At 48.4% G+C, this 23293-nt stretch overlaps 1 protein-coding gene across 2 annotated transcripts; it reads right to left on the bottom strand.

The window, feature by feature from the left end:
- Positions 1-1787: 1787 nt before the first annotated feature.
- On the bottom strand, positions 1788-21687 carry CD59 (CD59 molecule (CD59 blood group)). 2 transcript variants are annotated; one of them, XM_032357410.1, is made up of 5 exons: positions 21581-21687; positions 20291-20411; positions 12322-12397; positions 8926-9024; positions 1788-2815 (listed from the first exon to the last, which is right to left on the bottom strand). In XM_032357410.1, exons 3-5 carry the CDS (start codon positions 12377-12379, stop codon positions 2619-2621), a joined length of 354 nt encoding a protein of 117 aa, XP_032213301.1. In that variant the 5' UTR covers positions 12380-12397; positions 20291-20411; positions 21581-21687; the 3' UTR covers positions 1788-2618. The 2 variants fall into 2 exon arrangements, with proteins under 2 accessions (XP_032213301.1, XP_032213302.1); XM_032357411.1 differs by lacking the exon at positions 20291-20411 and having other exon boundaries at positions 21581-21686.
- Positions 21688-23293: the final 1606 nt, after the last annotated feature.

Consider the following 23293-nt stretch of genomic DNA (forward strand, 5'->3'; position numbering starts at 1 on the left):
CTCATTCTCTGAGAGAGAAGATCCCATGTGGCTAATACCACCCAATATTAAACCCAATATGAAGGTTCCTATAAAGCCATACAAAGGCTGTTGGCTCTCCACTCACCTGGTCTTTGCAGTATTGCCTTTGGGTCAAGACACCCAATGCTCAGTCCATGGCGTGAGACATAGTAACTTTCTGCAGAAAGAAACCTCAAAGCTTAAGGCCATTTACTGCGACCCTTGCTGATTTTAGCTCCCAGGAGCCCTCTCCCCATCTCCCCACTAAACAGCGCTCAGATTCTACTTTAGAGAATCATTCCTTTCTTCGTGCCCTCTGGCCCCAGGGTGGGCACAGGACTCAAGACAGCAGCCAGACAGTCCCACCCTGGAATCCAAATGTTGAGAGAACATCCTGGAACTGCCCAAACCCTGGCTTGCTGTAGTCTGGTTGGATTCTCCCTCAAAGGCTCCCCCAGATTCATTTTTCTGCATAAGTGAGTCAAAACTGGTTCTGTTTCCTAAAGGCCTCTGGGAGAGGCACTGCACTGCTCAGCCAAGGGGCCTTGCACACGGTCAGGACCTCCCTGGGCAGAAGGCCTAGTGAGCAAAGAGCTCCCTGTAGTATTTTGTCTTGGACAAGAGAATGAAAGACGATGTGAGAAAAGACACTGGGAACCCAGAGCACCAAGGTGCTAGGTTTTGATGAGGAAGCCCCGACCTGTGTCTGTTCGAGGTCGGGCGTGGACAGGAAGAAGCTGACAGACCAGGCACAGACGCTCTTCCTCCTGCTGCCCCTGGGCACCCGGCAGACACTGTTTTCCTTCTGGGCCAAGAACCACACCCATGCACTTGATTACATTTTATTTTCAGAAAGGCATCAGTCATTCCAGCCTGTTACATAGATTACATGAGCAAGGGAGTGAAAAAAAATGTTAATCCTGAAGTCCCACCTTCATCTGCAAAAAGCCAAGCTGTGCTGTTAGAGACAGCCGAGATGATAAGAAAACAAGTGTCCTTCCGACTGCTGGATCTTGCGAATTATTCAGCAACAGCCCCAAGAAAAAGGCAAAACTCTTCCTCAAAAGGTGTAACACTTTTAGGGGTGCCTGGGTGGCTCAGTGGGTTAGGCCTCTGCCTTCACCTCAGGTCATGATCCCAGGGTCCTGGGATCAAGCCCCGCATCTGGCGCTCTGCGTGGCAGGGAGCCTGCTTTCCCCTCTCTCTCTGCCTGCCTCTCTGCCTATTTGTGATCTCTGTCTGTCAAATAAATAAATAAAATCTTAAAAAAAAAAAGTGTACTACTTTTTAGGAAACCAGGAGTGCTTCTGAAAGCCTCAACATCAGTTATTATGCTAATAACCTTGACAAATGTCTCCTCAGCAAATTGTGCTAAGTCAGCCAGGGGGCAACACAGGCCAGGTGTCGTTGGCTAAACGCACCCCTGCTGCTATTCACAAGGACATCTGGAGGCCCCCCGCTGCAGCCAGAGAGGATCCTGCCGCCAGGTTCACATAGCATCCAGACGCAAAAGAAGAGACCTGCTACCACTACTACTTAAAATAGGAACCCTTAATACTATGAGTCTTTTTTTCTTTTTTAAAGATTTTATTTGTTTATTTGACAGATATCTTGAGATTACAAGTAGGCAGAGAGGCAGGCAGAGAGAGACGGGGAAGCAGACTCCCTGCTGAGCAGAGAGCCCGATGCGGGGCTCAATCCCAGGACCCTGGGACCATGACCTGAGCCGAAGGCAGAGGCTTTAACCGACTGAGCCACCCAGGTGCCCCACTACGAGTTATTTTTAACAAAGAATGTCCCAATGTTCAGACTTTAACTGCATGTGACAAAGCCAAGATACCCCACCAATCCGATGCAAAAGTTGAAGGGATAGTTTTCACACATCATTATTAGATGCTAAGTTTCTCTACTGCAGACAAGCAAAGCCCATTCACAACCGAGTGATAGAGGAAAACTCAGACTTTAGCCACTGCTACCTTTCGGAAGACAGACCTGGGGAGTTCAAGGCCCTGCCGTGTGGAAAGCTCCCCTCCTTCCCTACCAGACCCCCACGAGTTGAGACTACAAAGGTCACCGCGATCACCCAGCACTGAGAATCTCAGGGCCGCTCCCCAACAGCCCACATGTGGGAGCGTGCTCGGGCCTGCTTGGCAGCGCGGGTGCCATAAAGGGAGAGGATGAACGCATTCCCTGGGAGAGGCTGTTGAAAAGAACCCCCTGTCCCAGTACCACCGCCCTCCCCCACAGATCAGAGTATTTAAAAATCACCTCCAAGCCATCAGAGGGGAAATAACCATGACCGGGCCCTGCAGAGGATCTGAGGTACTCAAGCTGTCCCTGCGAGGCTGCTCTTGTGAAAAGCTGAGGAAGGAACGTGCGGCCGAGCTCTGATCGCACGTGCTGTACCCTTTTATACCATGTCCCTCTGACGGGTCTTCGCTGCCCACAGGACTGACCTTCAACGTCTCTCAGAGTCTCTCTCGTCATCAAGTTGCCCAAGCTAGTGTTAGTCTTGCCCAACGGGACAGGTGAAATAAGGCTTTGGGCATGCAGCAGCCAAGGAAATAAGGAGTATACGGAGACACGGAAAGTTTAGGAGAAGGCCTCCCAGTGTTGATTTAGAGACAAAGCGTCAAGGCTGCCGCCAGCAGGGGGAACAGCATCAGCGCTGTCATCCCAGAGACCCTGGCACTCCCGTTGCACAGGTCCTTCTGGCAACAGCTGTACTCGAGCTTCTTCAGCCCCAGGGCTTTGGAGATGGAGGTGTAGCTGCAGTCATCAAACTTCCAACACTGGCGGTAAAAAAGTTTTGGATCTGTGGGGGAAAGACACACACAAGGGTAAGCAAGCAAGCGGGGACAGTTCTGTACCTGCCTCTGACCTCTCGGTTCTATTTCCTAGAACATAGCCACTTCCAGTGGTAGAGACATCTGGGTGGGAATGGGTATCCTTGTTGGGCTGGAAAAGGGAACAACTAGGCAAATGATGATACAGGTCAAGGCGGAACTTTTCCCTAATTCATCATAGTCCGGAGAGTTTGTGCTGCAACAGCCAATCAAGCTGATGTTTTATTAAAGGTTTGATACAATTTTTAAGCCCATTTGCCCTTTGATCCAACAATCCTACTTCTAGAATTTACTCTAGGACATCACTTGTGAAAAAGGTTAAGAGAGATGCTCGAGAATGGTCACGGCATCACTGTCTGTCACAGCAAGAAACTAAAAGACAAAAATCAGTCCATTACTAAAGAAATATTTGAAAAAATTAGGGTAGAGTTCCATACAATGGAAGTCCAGGTAGGTAAGGAAGGACACAGGCCTGCATGTGTCAAAGTGGAGTCTGAGTTTAAAGAAATGTAGGAAAATGGATAAATTGGACTCCATCAAAATGAAAAACTTTTGTGCCTCAACTAGCACTATAGAAAACAAAAGACAACCTGCAAAAAGGGAGAAAATGTTTGCAAATCATATAACTGATGAGTCTAGTATCCAGACTATAGAAAACACTCTCACAACTCAATAATGAAAATACAAACATGAGCAAAAGAGGTAGAGATTTCCTCAAAAAAGATACACAGATGGCCCAGCAGCACAGGAAAAGATGTTTGATATAATCAGTCACTAGGAAAATACAAATCAAAACCACAATGAGCTTTCCTTCACACCCGATATGACGCCTTTAACCCAGAAACCGGAAAAGAACGGGGCTTGATGATGAAGTGGAGAGACTGGAAACCTGTTTCCACCACTGGTGGGAAGGCAAAATGGCACTGATCCTCTGGAAAAGTCTGGCAAGTACTCAAAAAGTTAAAAAATAGAGTTACAGATACATTATGATCCAGTAATTCTACTGCTGGGCCTTTACCCAAAGAAAGCAAAAACACCAATTTGAAAAGATACATGCACCCCTATGCTTATAGCAGCATTATTTACAATAGCCAAGACATGGAAGGAGCCCACATGTCCACTGACAGATGAATAAAGATGAGGTACACACACACACACACACACACACTGGAATATCATGTGGCCATAAAAAAAAGGATGAGATCGGGCGCCTGGATGGCTCAGTGGTTTAAGTCGCTGCCTTCGGCTCAGGTCATGATCTCAGGGTCCTGGGATCGAGTCCCGCATTGGGCTCTCTGCTCAGCGGGGAGTCTGCTTCCTCCTCTCTCTCTCTCTCTGCCTCTCTGCCTGCCTCTCTGCCTATTTGTGATCTCTCTCTGTCAAATAAATAAATAAAATCTTTAAAAAAAAAAAAAAAAGGATGAGATCGGGCCACTGGAGACAACATACATGGAGGGTACTATGCTTTCAGGGTACTATACTCAGTACAGACTGAAAAAGACAAATCCTATATGATTCTACTCATAAGTGGAATCTAAAAAACAAATAAATAAATAAATAGAAAGCAGAATCAGACCTATAAATACAGAGAATAGACTGGTAGTTGCCAGGAGGGAAGGAGTGGGGTCGTTGGTAAAAACGGGTGAAGCGGAGAGGGAGGTACAGGCGTCCAGTTAAGGAACACATGTCATGGGAAGACAGGATGGTGTAGGGAATTCAGTCAATGCCACTGTAACAGCAGTATAAGGGGACACGTGATAGGTATATTCGTGAACACAGCATCACGCACACACTTGTCAAATCCCTAAGTTAGTCACCTGAAACTATCATAATATTGTGTCAACTATACTCCAAAAAAAAAAAAAAAAGAGTTACCATATGACCCAGCCATTCCACTTCTACGCGGGGTCTACCCAGGAGAACTGAAAACTACATTCACACACAAAAGCTTGTTCAGAGCAGCATGACTCAAAACAGCGACCAAGTGGAAACCCAGAAGACAGGTGAATAGAGCGACAAAAAGTGGACTGGAGCCACAAAAAGGACTGGAGGTCCTGATACTTTCCACGACATGGGTGAGCCTTAAAGGCACTCTGCTTGGTGGAAAAAGCCAGTCACAAAGGCCACAGCCATTGCATGATTCAGTTTCCAGTAAATTCAGAACAGGAAAATCCACGGAGACAGCAAGTAGATTAGTAACTGCCAGGGCATGTGGGAAGGAGTGGTGGGGAGGGACTGCTAATGGATGTGCGATTACTTTTCAGGATAAAAATACTCTGGAGTTAGACAGTGGTGAAACTGGTGCAACCCTGTGAGTATACTAAAAGCCCCTGAATTGTACACTGTAAAATGTACATTTTCTGGTATGGGAATTTGATCTCGATAGAATGGATGCAGACCAGGATGTAGTCTGAGGGTAAATGCGCTCATTTTCTCTGAAAAACTCCCAAGGATTCTTGGGGTTGCCTTCCCAGAAGACTACCCTTCATTTATATATTTCTATATGAATTGAGATTTTTTTTTTAAAGTCATCGGGTGGATTTATTTTCAAAATATTTCAAACTTCATTTAAAAATCATTCGATGATTCAGTAATACAGGAAGAGTTTCCCAAAAAACATGCCATTATGGTCCCAGTTTCTATACACATTGAAAAATAAAGGCCCAAAGTATCTACGCCACGTATCTTTTGTGGTTTTTGAATATTCAGAAAAATTATGTTAAGGGAAAACCAGTGTGCTGGTTGAGAAGCATTATGGTCAATTTTCCTCTCCAAAAGTAAGTGTGCGCCAAGATGGTGTGCTAGCTGCTGGACACACCCCGACAGAGAAGGGACGGTGCTGGCCCTGGGATCACTCTCTTATTATCCTCTGTGCTGGAAGAAAAAAACACAAAAACAAAAACAAAAACCCCATACAGATGCCTATTTCATTGTTAAGGACTTGTAACTTAATTTCATTCCTAGCTGGGAACTTAACTATATTTGTAACTGCCGGTGTAACTCTTCCATCTTGCGCCTCAGAGGGGACGAGCATTTGGGCTGGCTTCTAACGAAGTCTGGTCAAGTGGCAGAGGCCACAGACTGTTCAGGGCCTCTATTTTTGATAAGTACTTAAGCAAGTACTTATCAAAGTACTAATATAATATTAGTAGTAAGTGCTAATATTGAACTAGAGGATGCTGTGAAGAGCACGAGTTACTGCCTTACATGATCCTAACTAGGAACCGGAGCTGGAAAAACATTCAAGTTCCCAGAATTTTAACTGGAGGCGCCTAACAGCCTGGAGAAAGCTGACAGTAGTTGATTAGTAATTGCTACCAATGAATCATTTACTCGTGGCCTGCAGTGAACCAAGGATTCTACTTCAATGATCTCATTTGCGTAACAACCTGTGATGGAGAGCTCCTCACCAGGCCACTAGCAGAATTACCCAAATAAAGTGGATTATCAGAGGTCCCCAGAATGTTAGAGTTTCTCTCTGCTGGGCCCATCATCCCTGATCTCTTTGAAGACTTCAGTTTGAGTCTAACATCACCAAGAAACAGTCCCTCATTGTCCTTGGCACCTCTAGGCACGCCCCTGATTCAGAAGGTTATCACGGCAACGATCACTGGGTGTTGTCACCAAAGGCTTATGCCAGAGTCTAATAAGCACGTGGTTTATAGTTCTGGGACTGGCCGGGATGCCAGTAAATAGTGGCTGAATGAACACCCAGCACCTGCCTCCTCTCTTCTAGACTTCATCTGTACAACACCCACATAACCCTTTTCTCCCCTATCTGTCCACTCACCCTGGGAGAGAAATGTTCCCCTTTTACAGCAGGGGAGGGGGTGGGGTATGGCTAGAGTAGTGGAGTGATTTCTCCACTGGAGTACCTGACTTTTGACTCATGTTTGTGGGGACAGTGTGCCATGTGTCTCCCAGGTGACATCAATCCGAGCTGGAGGGGGACTGAGGTGCTCTGGTAGGATCTGTCTTACTGTGAGGTCAGAATTTCTCTATTTCCAGAACTGCTATCATCACATGCAAAGCTGAAGTCTTAGGACTTAAGTTCATGAAGAAGAAAAATACTTAAGATTCATATTATCCTTCTGAAAAATAGATTTTATTCTTTAGAGGAGCTTGAGATTCACAGCAAAACTGAGCAGAAAGTACAGAGTTCCCATTTAGCCCCCTGGGACCCCTCCCTACCCTAAAGAACCTGGTCTTAGCGTCCCCCGCCAGAGTGGTCTACTTGTGATAACTGATGAAATGACATGGATTCACCATTATTGTTCAAAGTCCGTGATTTACACTGGGTTTGCTCTGGGTGTCATATGGAGTCTGACAAAGCAGGACAAATATCCACCAATACAGTATCTTACACAGTCGTTTTATTGCCTTAAAATCCCGTGTTCCACCTTTTCATCCCTCCCTCCTTCCTAATAACCCCCGGCAACCACTGACCTCTTTACGGTCTCCTTGTTTTGCCTGTTCCAAAATGTTCTACAGCTGGAATGATCCACAATGTAGCCTTTGCAGATTGGCTTGTTCCACTTACTAATATGTATTAAAATTTCCTTCATGTCTTTTCATGGCTTGATAGCTCATTTCTTTTTAGTCCACTGTCTGGACGCACTACAACGTACAGTCCGTTGACCCATTCCCTTTCCAAAGGACATGTTGGTTGCTTCCAAGTCTTAACCACTACAAACATTTGTGTGCAGGCTTTTGTGTGGACATGGGTTTTCAATTGCTTTGGGTAAATACTCAGTGACTACTGAATCATGGGTGAGAGTATGTTTAGCTTATTAAGAAACTGCCAAGCTGCACCATTCTGCATTCCCGCAAGCAGAGAACAAGAGCGCCCACTGCACCACACCCTTGCCTGCATTTCTGGATTCTGACCACTCTGAATAGGTGTCTTGTTATTTGCGTGAACCACTTTTAAAAGCTGAACAATTCATTGTAAGATGAGTAAGCTCTGGGTATTTAATCTATAGCGTGACGGGGCTAGTCACTAATACTGTTATTATGTTCTTGAAATTTGCTAAGAGGGTAGATCCTAGTGTTCTCATCACACACAAAAGGGGTAACTATGGGAGCTGATGGATGTATTAATGAGACCACTGCGGTAATCATTTCCCGGTGGACACGAGTTTCAGATCATCACACTATACACCTCAAGTATACATGATTTTATACCTGTCAATTATACTTTAATCAAGTTGGAAAATTTTTCGGTAAAGGTTTAACAATCCAGTAGGAAACACTGGGATTTGAGAGCTGGGAAAAAATTCTGGCTCTACTCTACCTCTTCTCCTCTACCATCCCACGTACACATTTAATAAATCAAAAGCCACAGGCAGAGAAAACTCTCTGGAGGCAGGACAGAGGCTGGAGTTCAGAGCTCCTAACTGCGAATGTACTTCTTCCTCTACACATAATATTGCCTTTATTCTCTCATTTGGAAATTACACTTCTTGTAGTGGGGAAGTCCAAGAGACACAGATGATCAGGGTCAACTTGACGGATGTACTTACTCATAACTGGTCTTCCAATATCCGTGGAATGAACGGCTACGTTCTCTCCAGGGGACTTACTGTGCTTTCCAGATTAATAATTAATGACTGTGGTCCTCTGGAAGCAGAGGACCTGTCCCCCAAAAGAATCAAGGACCTCCCATATAGGAATCGGAATCTTATCCACATTCCAGGACTTTCCATCAAAATGATCATCAGATCATCCAGTCTAACAGGATAACGCTGATGTGTCCTTACTTACTGAGGGATTTCTCCTTTCTAGGGAAATTAATCTTCTCCACCTTTCTATCAGGGTTTTCTGAACTTGTGGGTCTCCCGATCCTTTTACGAGTCTACCGGACATGTTCAGCTTATTCCCTGATGATGCCCCTAGAAGGACTTTGTGGTAGAGGGTAGAAAAATAGAATAAGATTGAAGGTGCTTTTATTTTTACTTCTTAAATGGTAACCGTTACTTGTTGAACGCAGGTCTCATGAGAATGAGTGTGACACACATTTTTTTCCCATGCCCTCATCATCCCATTACCCTGAGGAGATAGGAAAGGGGCACGCTCTTACCAGCTTTGACCAACAGACACGCATCATGATTAACTGAACAAACAGTGGTCTTGTTGCAGGTTTCACTGTCAATACAGGCGTAGCATGTCAGGCTATGACCTAGAGTCAGGAACAAAATCTGTCAGTGCTTGTAAGATCACCATTGACTTGTCCTCCTGACAGCAAAAGGGAGCCCACCACCACCACTGGTCTGGGGCCGAGGTCAGAAACTCACGGCATGCTTCCCTTCCCACACAAACCTGTAGCAGATACATTTTCCCAACCTCAAACTACAGTTCCAGCAGCATTTTTTGGACCCAGATAGAAGTGCAAAAGGAATCTCCATATTTCAAAATCCATATAACTGGGACACCTGGCTGGCTCAGTCGGTTCAGTGTCTGCCTTCAGCTCAGGTCATGATCCCAGGGTCCTGGGATCAAGTCTCACATCCGGTTCTCTGCTCAGCAGAGAGCCTGCTGCTCCCCTTGCTTGTGCCTCTCCCCAAGTTTCTCTGATAAATAAGTGAATAAAATTTTAAAGGTAAATAAATAAATAATAAAATCCACATAACCAGGAAATTGAGAAGATTCCTCTTACCTTCAACTAGAAGTGATTTAAAAACAAAAAGGAAATGCTTAATCTGTAATGTAATGAGATATTAAAAGGAAACTATCAGGAGAAAAAACTAACAGAATTCTATAAATGCCTTCCAGGCCATGACTACGCTCTGTTCGATCACATTCTCCTAGACTGGTACTCAGTTATCCGGCAGTACCAATCTGTGTGAAAAGACATTTTCAAAAATGAAATCTGTAAAATCTCATAGAAGAATGTAATGTTAAACCCAGACCAAGTGTGGGTTTTAGAACCTAAGAGCTGACTCGTAGTTTTAAGTCCAAAGCCTACATTCATCACACAGGGCAGGGGAATTCTCCAGAAGGCCAGAAGAAAGTGGCTTGTCACTATCTGAGCACCACAGGAATCAAACTCTCTATAACATATAAAATGGCCACACTGCCTTTACCAGTGTGAAATCCCATCGAGCACGGGGCCCTCTGACTTATGAAGGTTCCAGATTAACCTTTGAAATGTCAGTCCAAAAAAGCTCCCCTGCCCACTTTGTTTGCAGATGACAAGACAGATGCCTGCAGAAGTGAAGTGGCCCACCCAAGGACGCCCGAAGGACACCCAAAGCAGCACAGCGGGAGACAGCCCCCACACCCAGAGGCCGGGCTCGGTCAGCCCACTCTGCCTCCTCCCTCCCACTGTGGTTAGTGGTGCCTATGTGAGAGGGGAGCCACCATGAGAAGGGATGAAGATGTGATCTTTCTGGAGTCCTTTCCCTGCTCCAGACGTGTACAGGTGCGTGGGAGGGGAGGATATAAGAGGGAAGAATGTTTTAGCCTGGATACTTGGGAGGGTCACCTGAAAAGGCTGTTCTGAGGACTGACTTCTCCTGGCTAAAGCCAGACCTCATTCGGCTTCTAGAGAACCTGCTGAAAACAGAGGAACAAAAGCTCACCCTTAACTTTTTGTGGGGGCAGAGACACAGCTAATGTGTTCATTTGGGGTGTGCAGGGATCCTGTATACCTCCAGGCGAAGTTCTGGATCTTGGCAGAATTGTCACGAGAGGTAGGCTCTGTGACCTCCAGCTCTGTGTTTGAAGAGAAAACCAGATCTCCCACGTTACAAAGGGAGAGTTGGGACTCAAACTCAGGCTGAAACCCGAGCTTGGTTTAACTGTGACGTTCTTCTAACAGTCCAGAGCAAAAGGAAAGGGCACAAACTGTGAGGGGATCCGACTCTGGGCTAATGGAGGTGAGACGGAGGATTCCCTGCATTTTCCTCAGAGCCCAGGCAGCAGCCAGGGAAGCGTCTCCCTGTGTGGGCTCGAGTTCCGGAGGGACCCTGACTCTCTGTGGAAGGGCTGGGGACCTGTCACACCATGGGCGCTGGCCCCAAACCCAAGCAGATGCTGACTGGGGGAGATTGGGCACAAGGAGGTGATTCTAATCACAGGAAATACACCGGGCAGAAGAGAGACGAGCATGTCATGAGCCCCATCACCACCGACCCCAGGCGCCAGTAACAGAGGTAGGGAGGGCAGGTCATGAGGGCTCTTTTTTCTCAGAAAGGGAAAGCATATCCAAACGTGTCCTTGGGCAAATTCCTTCTTTGCCTTAGTTCCCTCAACTGTAAGATAGGAATAACAACAAAGATCCCTCATGGGGTGGTTGGAAGGGATAAGCAAGACTAGGCTTGGCCCCGTCCCTAGGACACAGAAAAACTTCAGTCCAGAGTAGTTGCTAACGCTAACAGTATCTCAGACGTGCTCTGACACGGCAGAGATCTCGTCGCTCCTTGCGTCACGGCTTCCCTTTCTGCCCCTCCCCCACCAAAAAGAACCTCTGAAAAACTGGCCGAACTAACCAGACAGAGGCAGAAAAAAAAATTTGATCTTATCATGAAGCAAAACAAGTAACACAGCTGTTCCTTTTTTTTTTTTTTTTTTTTTGAGATTTATTTATTTATTTGAGAGAGAGAGTGAGTGAGCAGGGGAAGGGGCAGAGGGAGAGACAGACTCCCCACTGTGTGTGGAGCCTGATCCGGAACTCAGTCACACGACCCTAAGGTCAGGACCTGAGCAGAAATCAAGAGTTGAACATCTACTGACTGAGCCACCCAGGCGCCCCAGTAACAAAGGTGTTTCTACCATTAAAGAACTAAGACTCAGGAACATGCAACTACTTCCAGGAACCAGGGAGGGGCGGCTGGGAAGGAGTTCAGAGCACACTCTGGTGCCAGTCCACTGGGGCTCAAATTCGGGCTCCACCACTTCTGTGTGACATTCTACAAATTACTTCATCTCTTTGGGCCTTACTCTGCTCATTGCTAAAACGATGGCAAAAACAGGACCTACTCCACAGAGCTGACATGAGGATTCAGTAACTGAGTGCACACAAAATGCTGAGGACAGCGGTAGCCACATGAATGCTGCGAACGGGCTGCTGCCACTGCTTCTAAGATTGTCATCATTGTCCTCGTCATTATCACACAGCAGTCACCCCCGTGCAGAAGGAGCTCAGCACTTTAAAGCTGGGGCCCACTGGGGTCGCCAACAGCTGGTGAGAGGGAGAAACTTTAGCTGTTGCATGGACCCCCAGGCCTGCTCTCCCCCGAAAGCTACTGTCACCCAGGATGGGGTGTCACTCAGGTAGGTGCTCCAAGGAGAGCAAGAATGTCATGTAGGAAGGAGCTGTCACACAGCCCTAGACCTGTCACACTGGAAGGCAAAAGAAGCAAAGCCAGGTCCGAGGCCAGTGGCATCCACTCCGTCTCCCTGAGGCCTAAGAAAAAGGAAGCTTCTGACCAAGGTGACCTAGATGCTCTAAATCCATGTCCCCCAGACCACTCACCTGAACGGCAGAGCACAGCGAGGATGAGCAGAAGGATGAAGCCTCCTTTGCTTCCCATTGTGATTGTCCACAGAATCTGCAAGGAAGGGACACAGAGGGTTGTCATGCACCAACAAAGGACTATTTCAGAAACCGACAGGAGGAAGGCCTGGAGCCTTCAGGAAACATGAGGAAGAAGTTAGCATAGAAAGAAATGGTCTGGGGGGCGCCTGGGTGGCTCAGTGGGTTAAGCCGCTGCTTTCGGCTCAGGTCATGATCTCAGGGTCCTGGGATGGAGTCCCGCATCGGGCTCTCTGCTCAGCAGGAAGCCTGCTTCCTCCTCTCTCTCTCTCTGCCTGCCTCTCTGCCTACTTGTGATCTCTCTCTGTCAAATAAATAAATAAAATCGTTAAAAAAAAAGAAAGAAAGAAATGGTCTGGGGTGCTATGAGCCAAGGTGCTTTCCTGGTCCCTCCTCTTGCCCCCAGACCTCAGGTTACTGAAGAAATGCTCCCCGTCCTGGCAAAAGGGGCAGCTACTGGGAGTCAACGCAGAGCAGGCCAAGCGTCAGTGAGAGCCAGGCCCTGCCCCAGCTCCCACCTACAGTGGCCAGGAGAAAAGAGTTACCTTTGACGAAACCTCAGTCCCTCCAAGTTGCAGTGGTCGTGATCATGCAGTGGGGATAACACTTTCTTCCCCATAAGGGCTATTGAGTCAAATAAGAATACGAGAAAAATAATACAGCGACTATAATTCCCACCGCGCTGGCCCACCCCAAGATGCTGGCTGAGCATGGGGGCCTAGCAAGGGCCATCTCTCCAGGCCACGCCACTAAGTGTGTCAGACCAAAGCGGTGACCCTGGAGCGCACTGGCAGGCTTTCTGCACAGAATAGGAGGCAAGGGTTCAGCAGGCCCAGAAGCTCTGGCTCCCCGTCTTAGCAAGCGTGATGCAGACAGCGCCTTGTTGTCTGGGGAAATAAAGAGGGGTCCTGGTAACTTCGATGACCAGTGCCCTTACATTAATGCCTAAGTGTTGTGGCAGTGAGCATCAGGGGAGGAAACGGGAGGGCTGAAATGATTCAAACCCTCCTTTCACCTGACAAGGAAGCTAAAACACAGAGCGTTTCTTGTTGTCTAAGTCTAAGCCATGAGTGGCAGATCTAAGGGGGCTCCCAATCCCGCCGCTACTTCCCTGACCCCACCCCGGAACAAGGAAGCAAGAGCACCTCTAAACCAGGGTGCCCAGGCTCTCCTCCTCTCAGCCCCACGGGCCGGGACTTCCCGGGGCTCTGGCTGGGTGAACAGCCCCAACCTTGTTAGGAATGTCATCTCTATACCTCTGAAGGTCATCTGCTGCTCAGAAAACTGGTCAAGGTCAGGGGAGGGTTTGAGAAGCAGAAAGAACAGGATCTGGCATTGCCCAAAGTCAAATACACAGAGGAGGTCATGCCTGGATGAAAGAGACAGGTTACCTTCCTGGGTGGGGGACCCAGGAAGAAAATCAAACAGAGCCTGGCCTTCCTTTACAAGTGGAGTAACGTCCTCTTCCCTCTGGGGTCTTCAATATCTACAATATTCTATGAATGGCCACCCCTGCCCCCATGCCGACCCTGCTGGGGCGTAGCTGCCCTCAGCAACCCTGCACAGTGAGGATGTGAGGTGGCCAAGGGCAGCGGTGGAGAGCTCAGACGCTGGTGGACCAGAGGCCTGGCCCTTAGGGCCAGCTCGGTCACTGCCCCCCGAGCCACTTTTACCTCAGCTGTAACAAGGGGGGTTGCAGAGGCACTTCCCAACACCGTGAGGATTCAATGGGATAAAACAAGTTAAACGAGTATGTGCTTGAGATACAGCCAAGCACAAGGAAGCGGTGGTTGTCACCCACAGGCCTCATGCCCTGACCCGGACAGGGACGTCTACCGCACCTCCCATTTGAGAATCTGAGTAACCGCAGGTCTTTCTTCCTGTCCCCTGACCCTGAGAGGTGGGGGCCCTGAGGTCTCTGCCCCCTAATGGATGAGGAAGAGGCCTCACTCAGCCCCTCCTGCTGGCACCCCGTGTCCCCCGCCTGGAGCACCAGCCACTCTCCCCTCGCCAGTGAGTGACCCGGGCCTCAGCCCCCTGCCAGCTCCCCATGCCGCCTTTTCTCTCTCAGGAGTTTCTGGAGAGAGAGAAGGATTTACATGCTCAAGTGAGGCAGGGCTCCAGTCTGTGGAGAACAGCTGCCTGCGAGTGAGCAAGGGGAGGAAGGAATCTATCTGAGGGGCAGGAGCTACGCGAGCACAATGGCTACTACATCCAGAGTCCCCCCGGAGGAGGTGGAGGGAGCTCCCCACCCAGCTCAGGAGCTGGAGAGGCATCAGGCTGGCGGGAACTGCTGGGATCAGGTCCCCGGGAGTGGCCATTAGCGTGAATGACACCACCACGAGAGACAAACAGGATGCCACGCCACACGGAGCAGGGTTCCTGGATGGACCACATGACAAAGAACCTCTCCTAGGAAAGGCTCATCTCTTAACAAAAGCAGAAAAGAAACCAAGAACTGGGGAAGGGAGAGGCTTTCCGGTGTGGTCTGGAGAGTTCGATCATGGCATCGGGCAGCTGTGGCTCTTCCTCTTCTATGGTTAACTCAACCTCTCAGCTTCTCTTCCTTCAGCCAGCCTGGGGATAAGGACACACACCGCAGGGAACAATGCCTGGCACTCGGGAGGCACTCAAAAAGCAGTTGCCACTACAGCCTTACTGCAAAGCAGTGAGGTTACAGGGAGGAAGCAGCTGGGTAGGGAGCGGGTGTTGGGGGCGAGGGCTGGGGGAGGGTGGGTGCAGTAGGGAGCCGTAGGTGAGGAACCCAGACAAACACCCTGAAATGAATGGACCGCGGACATCTCAGGCCCCAAACATCGAGCAGCCCCCAGCTCTTTGGGTTGGAAGGGGTGTCAGGTCTTGGTTTCAACATGCCACCCAGCTGGCTGAGGGTCACAGCAGGGTAACTTGGCTGCAGGAGGGCAGAGATCGTGGAGGAAGGAAGGGGCCAATGTGTGGATACCAAGAGGAAGCTGTTCAAACTGAAGTAGGACCAAGTCTTCAACAACAACCATGACAAAAATATACCATTTCCTAGGGCAAAACGTTGTTATGGAGTTGGGGGCGAGAGAGGACGCGAAAGACCTGGTTGTTTTCAAGCAATTTTATAAATGCCCCGGAAATGTTGACAGTAGAGGATGCTATGCAGGATTCCTTATGATTTCTTATTTCTCTTCCTGACCCTTTGCTTTCTGCCATATTTTCCTCAACTGTTCTCTCAGGAGCCAGGCATGACTTCCATAATCAGAAATACTGGGGAAATCCGCACATAATAATGTTTCCCTTCGGGGAGGCATCTATCACCTATCTTTTCACAAATCTTTTTTCTTTTCTTCTTTTTTACTGTAAGTGTTTGGAGTCATTTTATTTATTTATTTATTTATTTATTTGGGAGAGAGAGAGAGTGTACAGAGGGGGTGGGGAGAAGCAGACTCCTGGCTGAGCAGAGAGTTGGGTGTGGGACTTGATCTTGGGACTCTGAGATCCTGACCTGAGACAAAAAGCAGACGCTTAACTAACTGAGCCACCCAGGTGCCCCTTGGCAAGTCTTTCTCGGAATGAAAACACAAACAAACTGAACCTCCTGATTTCAAATATTTCCCCCTGGTCTAAAGCAGCCCCAACTGGACACTTTAAATGATGCATGTTCATCGGATGGTGGCTGAGGCAGAGGAGCGGACTGACTCCTCCAACCCACCCACGCCAAACGCTTCCATGCAAGTTGCACCCAGAGGGCCTCAACGCTCTCTTTTCCAAACATATGAACTCACTGAAACAGCCTAAGTGAATATAATGACTGCAAACAGACCGCAGCCACTCTGAATAAGGTCCACTGAATAAAGACGGGTGAGCCCAGTGGAAACACCATTTTGGGGTTGTAAAACTCACCTGAAGCCAGCCTCAGGGAGTGTGGACAGGTTTTCCTGGGAGGTTCTGCACTTGACTCAGAAGTTCTGGCATCTCATCACAGGATGAGGTAAATGAAAATACTCCTTACTCACTCAAGGATACATACCCATTGTTTAAAATAGCAAACATCTGGCAACAGATGTGCCTGGAAGTAAATGAGTATATAATTCCTTGGGAGGAGTGCACGGCCATGAGGAATTAAGTATTAAGGAAAAAGCCAGTCTAAAGATAAGCTATAATCTTATTCCTGTTTCTTAAAGATACAATGCTTAGAATACCATACCACCTTTTCTGAACATTTTCGGAACCTGTGGTTGAAAGAATGGTAGAACTATTGGTAGCTTATTCATACTGAAATATATTCTCTTAACAGTAGACATTTTTATAGAAAGAGCCCTCGAAATGATAGCAGGGTGATAATGTACTTAATGAACAATTTCACTTGTCGCTTCTTAACTTTTTATTTTTCTACTACTGAACCTGATTAGGTATAAAACATACATACTACCTTTCAGAATTGGCTTCTCTGAGGTAAAAAAAAGGTTTCGTGTACACATACTCTCCTGATTCTGTCTGACAGCAATTATTTTAGTCATACTCCATATTTGTAAAACATGAGGCTCAGGGGATTTTCTAGAAGTCCCGAGAGAGAGAGACCTACATTCTAATCCCACACTGCTGCCAACTCACACGACCTTCAAATAGTCCAACAACCCTTTACTTTCACTCCTCACTTGTGAAAGGGTAATTTGGTTTTATATAAAGATAAAACACAAGAATAAGACTTGAGAAGTTCATAGGCCAATGTGGACCAAAACATAGCAGGTTAAGGAAGAAGCAAGTGGACAAATGCACGTCAGCCTGATCACTATTTACTCGCTCGGATCCGCTGAGACGTAAAAGGAAGCTAAGACAATGCAAGGTGATTTACAAGCACAGGCATTCCCTGTCAAGTTCCCAAAAATGTTTTGGGTAACAAATTTATGGATAGTGTGAGCCTAGATTCCATTATTCTCCGAGATGCCATTATTTTAAAAAGGAAAACAAAGACATGTTACTGTCCATCCAAAAGCCCCAACCAGTCCTTCCAAATATCTATCCATTTAACGGGCCACAGGAATTTAACTATAAAGCATTTAACACACTATTTAATGATGTAACTGAAACAAAAGAAAGGAATTCACTAGTGGGTCTCTTTATTACTGTGAAGTAGTTTCAGTCTCGACAACAACTGTCTGCTGGGAGCAGGTGTCCTACCAGGCACTGCATTAGTGACCCGCTGGACAGGCAAGGCCCTGCTCTTGGCAAGCTACCAGAGGTGGACACCAGCTAGCGCTAAAGACTAGGAGGAACATAAAATAAGGACACAGCACTGGTTCTAGACCTTGAGTGGCCAAAAAAATCATCTGGAGGGCGGGTAAGCTCAGATGCTGAGTCCCATCTAGAGATTCTGACTCTCCAGGTTTCGGGACCCAAGATTCTGCATTTCTAACCAGGCACACACTGAGAACCACTGGGTTGGTGGGGGACCTGGGACAAGGGTCAGGCTACTTTAGATCGGGTTGGAAGCTTCTCTCACAATGTTGTGAGAGAAGCTGTCCATTCTGATTAAATAATTAAAGGCTGCTTCTTTTATGGGCCCGTGTGATGACACTGGGGTCCAATGTCACCGAATGCCAGCTGTAAGCAAACACTTCTTTCAGTGAGCAAAAGTTATGGCCAGTTGCTACACTGGTGTTTACGTAACTACACCAAATTCTCCTACAATGCTGTAAAGTAAATTTAATTCCTGCCTCCGTTTATCAAAGGAGGGAACTGAGGGTTGAACTAAGGCAACAACGGTAGACAGGATAAATAACACTTCTCCCGGGAGATGTCCACACCCTAATCCCCGGGCCACCTTAGATGGCAAGTGACTTTGTAGAGGAGATTAAAGTTACAGATGGTTCTGGATTATCCAGAATCACGTGGGTGATTACAATGAAGAGGATGAGGAAGGCAGCAGTGTCTATCAGAGAGATGGGAAAACAGAAGCAGCAAGAGGGCCTCAGTCTGGAACATGCGATTCTTGATCTCAGGGTTGTAAGTTTGAGTCCCATGTTGGGTGTAGAGATTACTTAAAAATAAAATCTTGAGGTGCCTCGATGGCTCAACTGGTTAAGCATCTGACTCTTGATTTTAGCTCAGCTCCTGATCTCAAGGTTGTGAGGTTGAGCCCTGCACTGGGCTCCATGCTGGGCGTGGAGCCTGCTTAAGATTCTCTCTACTTCTCCCTCTGCCCCTATTCACCCTGCTCACACATTCCCTCTCTCGCTTAAAAAAAAAAAAAAAAAGCCTCCAGAAAGGACACAGCCCCACTGAGGCCTGGGACAGACTTCTGATATAGGAAACCGCAAGGTTGATAAATCTGCATTAAGCCACCAAATTTGTGATTTGTTTCGGCAGCAGTAGAAAACCGGGACATAGAGCAGCATTTAAACCCAGGTCTGAGGTTAAATGCTCTGGAGGAGAGACTTCTTGTGAATTGAGCTTCTGAAATAAAATAGTTAAGCTGAGGCCATGGAAAGGAGACTTTACCACAGCATGGGTTGCAAGAGACTCACAGCAGTTTCGTCCCTGCTCCGAGGACCGTGGTGCCTTAGAGGCTGATGAAAGTTAAGGTTAGAAGTGTCCTCAAAAATAAAACCCAATGTGCTCATTTTCTGGAAAATTCTCAGAAGCCCAGGGTATGAAGTTACCTGTCCCAAGGCAACAAACTGTGGCAGAACAACACAGGGTGGACCCACTTCCATTCAGCAGGGGCTGGTAGCTCACAAGTGGGGCTTAGCATTACTGACAGGAGGCCTGGAGCTTTGCGTACTTATCATCCTGGCCACATACCTCACCTGCAGGGGCCATGCGCGCAGAGATGCCCAGACAGAAATCAACTACTCAGTTCAAGAAGTCACTGCATCAGAAGGCAGAGGCAAAGAGAAAGCCGCCTTCATAATGGCCAGCCCCACCCCAGCCACCCTGAGGTCCTGCTGGCAGAGACGACCACCCCAAAACTCTTTAAACCACATGAATTGGCAGCTTGCCTCAGGAGGGCCCGCTCTGCCATCTGTTCCAGGGCTGCCAAGTGCTGGGGAGCTTTCCCAAGAGGGCCTCTTCTGAGAGATCCTCCCCTAGGCCCTGCCCTTTGAGATTATGCATGCACAGTGGAAGGTTCAGCGAAGATCTGCACAAAGATCGGGGGCTTAGGTAAAAATATGTCTTCCCCTTTGGAAAACCTCAAGCACCTCTGGGCTTGGCTTTGTTTGTGGTGGCGTGGCCTGACATTATAGCTCCAGGAATTTTTAAAAATCTGCTTTTGTTCAAAAGCTTGGACCTGTAGCTATGAAAGATGAATTCCATTACACACCACAGTTGTCATCATTCCAAAGCCCTTTTAATGTGGGCTTTCATCTTCCAAACCATGCAGCATGATGGACTGTTCTCCTACATGAGGGTTCAGCAAAAGGTTTCCTGTTTTTGTTTTGAAAATACAGAATCCCCAAGTTACAGGCCTGTGTGGATCTCAGGGAGGCTACTCTCTCCCCACCCTAGGATTATACATTTCCCACCACAGTAAATAACCACAGCTTGGGGAAATGTTGCCACCTCCTCAGTGAACACTCTGAGCTTGGTGTGGGTTTCTTGGAGGACTGGGAGTGAGATGCCCCGGTGGGGAACAAGAACAGCTGCTGTGGGTCACAGCAACAGTCCCTAAAATATTAACAGCCATCACTGTTCTCCACAAACAGGTGCCACACTGATTTCCAATAATTATCTCCGTTAGTTCTGATAACACCCTATGAAGAATGTGTCTATTATTTTACTGATATGAAGGGGAAGCTGAAGAGCTTGCTCAGGATTACCCAGCCAGTAAACAGCAGAGCCAAGGTTCAAACCCTGGGGGTATTGCCCGGCCCCTAACCACTAACCTGTGACACATGAACTTGGTAGGGAAGTGCAAACTCACCAGTTCTGCTCACTGCACACCAGGCTTCAAATTGTACCTGATTCTAGGCGGATTCCAGAGGCAACAGATTAAGCCAGACAAGGCCAGACAAAGTGGTGGAAAGGAAGTGTTTCCCTGTGAACTGAACACCAAATCATCTCTGGGTTAACCACTGCCTTTGAAGTCTCTCCCTCCCTTTCAAAAATTTATTATCACATGCTAACATGGCAGAGGCGCTGTGCCTCTAAATTGGTAACATAGGGGCTGATTTGTTTAGAAAGAAGTGGCAATATTGCAGGTGAAAGGGGTGGGGATCTAGGTCTCCGCTGGGGCCCCCCTGACCTCTTTAGGAAAGTCACCACCCCGGGAGAACAGGATTTTTTAAGACTCAGCTGGTCACAGCGGGCGGCGCCTTCAAAATGGACACAGCGGACGGAAAACACCCCCGAAAAGGATACAATGATCGGCGCCAGCGGAGGGGTGTACTGTTTCACAAACGGGGCCTCCCGCGGGCACAGTGTCGGGAGCCGCCGCCAGCGTGAGTCACAGATGCCCGCGCTCGGTGTGCCACCTCCGAGAGGCCGTTTCCCGGACACCGGGCGTGTGTGCCAGCGAGGGGGCAAACGGGACACGTTAACTCGGCACCTTCCCAGCATCCGGGGAGAGCCTGCTTCTCACCGACAATCACAAAAAACCACGAGCTAACGTTTCTCTAAAACCCGGCTGTCAGACTCCGGGAGCGGTGGAGCCCCGCCAAGCACAACGCCACACCAGACTCGGACTTAAAATGTCTACCTTTGGGCCCCGTCCTTTTCCCCACTTCCAAATTGGTACGTCCAGACCACGCCCGTGACCACTCGCCTGAGAGGGGAGCGGGCTAACCTCCTTTCAAGGCGCGATGTCCCCTCCCTAAGCTCCGACAGCTGCCCTACAGAGAGACGAGGGCAGGCGGCGGGGTTCCGGAAAGACACTGCCGCCGCCATGGAGGGCACCGCGCGCCGAATCTGGGGTGTTTCGGGAAGAGCGCCCTCTTCCTCCCCCCGTCCCCCGCGCTTCTCTTTTGGTTCACAAAGGAAGCCAGCGTTCCGCCGGGCTCCCTGGGGAGTCCCAGAAAGGCCACCAAAGGCCTCGGGTGCAGGGATGTTGCGGGCCGCGGGCGGCTCGGAGGGGTCTGGAGAGGACGGCCGCAGCAACCCCCAGCTTCGGGGGCCTCCGCCCGCCCGGACCCAGACGCCGGCTTAAGCTCGCTGGGGCCGCAGGCTCGGGGAAGGTCGGGGTGCTGCTCGGGCCCTTCCCCGCCTCGGACCTTACCTTCCGCAAAACCGTCCCGCTGCTAACACCGCGCCGTTTGCGCGCTCCGCCCCGCCCGTCTTTATAGCCTGGGTGGGCCGGACTCCGCCCCCTCCCGCAGGCCACGCCCCCACCGAGGCTCCGCTCGACCCGACCGCCGCGGTCTGGGAGTGCAAGGTCACCCGGGTCCTATCGCGGGGTGCCAGCCTGAGCCCTTGGCACTTACCCCGCGTTCTCAGAACACCCGAGCGCCGGCCAGGCAACCAGCTCTGGCCATGCAGCCGGGCAGCCACTCCTCGCAGGGTGACAGGCTCCCCGCCTAGGTTCAGAAAGAGAGGGAGACCTCAGCACGCCTGGGTGGCTCAGTCCGTTAAGCATCTGGCTTTGGCTCAGTTGGTGATCCCCAAGTCCCGCACGTGGCTCCCTGCTGCTTCTCCCTCTGCCTCTCTCTCTCTCATGAATAAATAAAAATCTTAAAAAAACAAACAAAAAAACTGTGACTACGAGTAGATTGACCTTTAAAATCCCCAAGACAGAAAATTTATAGTGTCCTCCTCCGATTTGGTACAGGAAACAAAAATATGTAACTCCCTGAATTCTGATGTTCCCTTCATTCAAAAATATAATGTTTCAAAAAACTTTCTTGTGCTGGTGCCAAGCTCCCACTTTGGCAGGGCTGGCTATCCAATCCGGCTTGCAGCCCCAGTCTCCTTTGAAGATTTATTTATTGAAGATTTTGCTTATTGGACAGACAGAGATCACAAGTAGGCAAAGAGACAGGCAGAGAGAGAGGAGGAAGGAGGCTCCCTGCAGAGCAGTGAGCCGGATGCAGGGCTCGATCCCAGGCCTCTGGGATCATGACCTGAGCGGGAGGTAGAGGCTTTAACCCACTGAGCCACCCACGTGCCCCCACCCCCCACAGTCTCCTTTTTTTTTGCACGAGTGCCTAAGATACATTTTATGCAGGGAAATCATATGATAACCGATTATGACATGTGCCTTCTCCAATGACCTACCATGACCTACCAAGCTACCTCTGGTGGCTTTGGGATGTCAGGGAATGACTTTCCACGGGTGGTGCCCAAATCTTGGTTTTCCTCTCAATGAATGGGAGTCTCAAACCAGGACTTGCTTTGATTTAAAATGTGTCTGCTTAAAACAGTGAATACATGTATTTCCTTGTTTACGGAACTCTTTCACATGCATTTTCTCATACACATCCTGTTAGCTGTTAGCTATCCTGATAGCTGTTCCCTCCTTGAACTCTTGGATTCTGAGATGCCACGCTCTCCTAGTTTTGCTTCCAGCTTCTTGATCTTTCAGTCTTGAGTCTTTTCCACTACCTCTTCTAAATCCGGTGTTGCCAGGATTGGACTGAGTCCTTTGCTGTGTGCTTCCTCGGAGAGGATACTGCATCCGCTTAGTTTTGCCTTGGGGATATGTATGTTTGCAGATCATTTGCAAATCTTTATTGTCCATCCCTGACCACTCTCAGTCTTCCTATTCACACCCAACTGATTGCTGGAATCTGTAAGGCCTACAGGCATCTTGAATTCAAAATATACCCAAATCTCATCTCCAGTGTCCAACTTTATTTCCTGCATTTTCTTTTGCATAAATGAAGCCAGAAACCTGGGAATCACCTTTGATTTCTTCTACTCTTTCACATCTGATCACCAACTCCTACTTACTTTCTTTTGTAGATAACTGTTTCATCCTCTTTTCACTCTACTC

The sequence above is a fragment of the Mustela erminea genome, chromosome 9 (assembly GCF_009829155.1).
Source record: "Mustela erminea isolate mMusErm1 chromosome 9, mMusErm1.Pri, whole genome shotgun sequence".
In the NCBI taxonomy this organism is placed as follows: domain Eukaryota; kingdom Metazoa; phylum Chordata; class Mammalia; order Carnivora; family Mustelidae; genus Mustela; species Mustela erminea.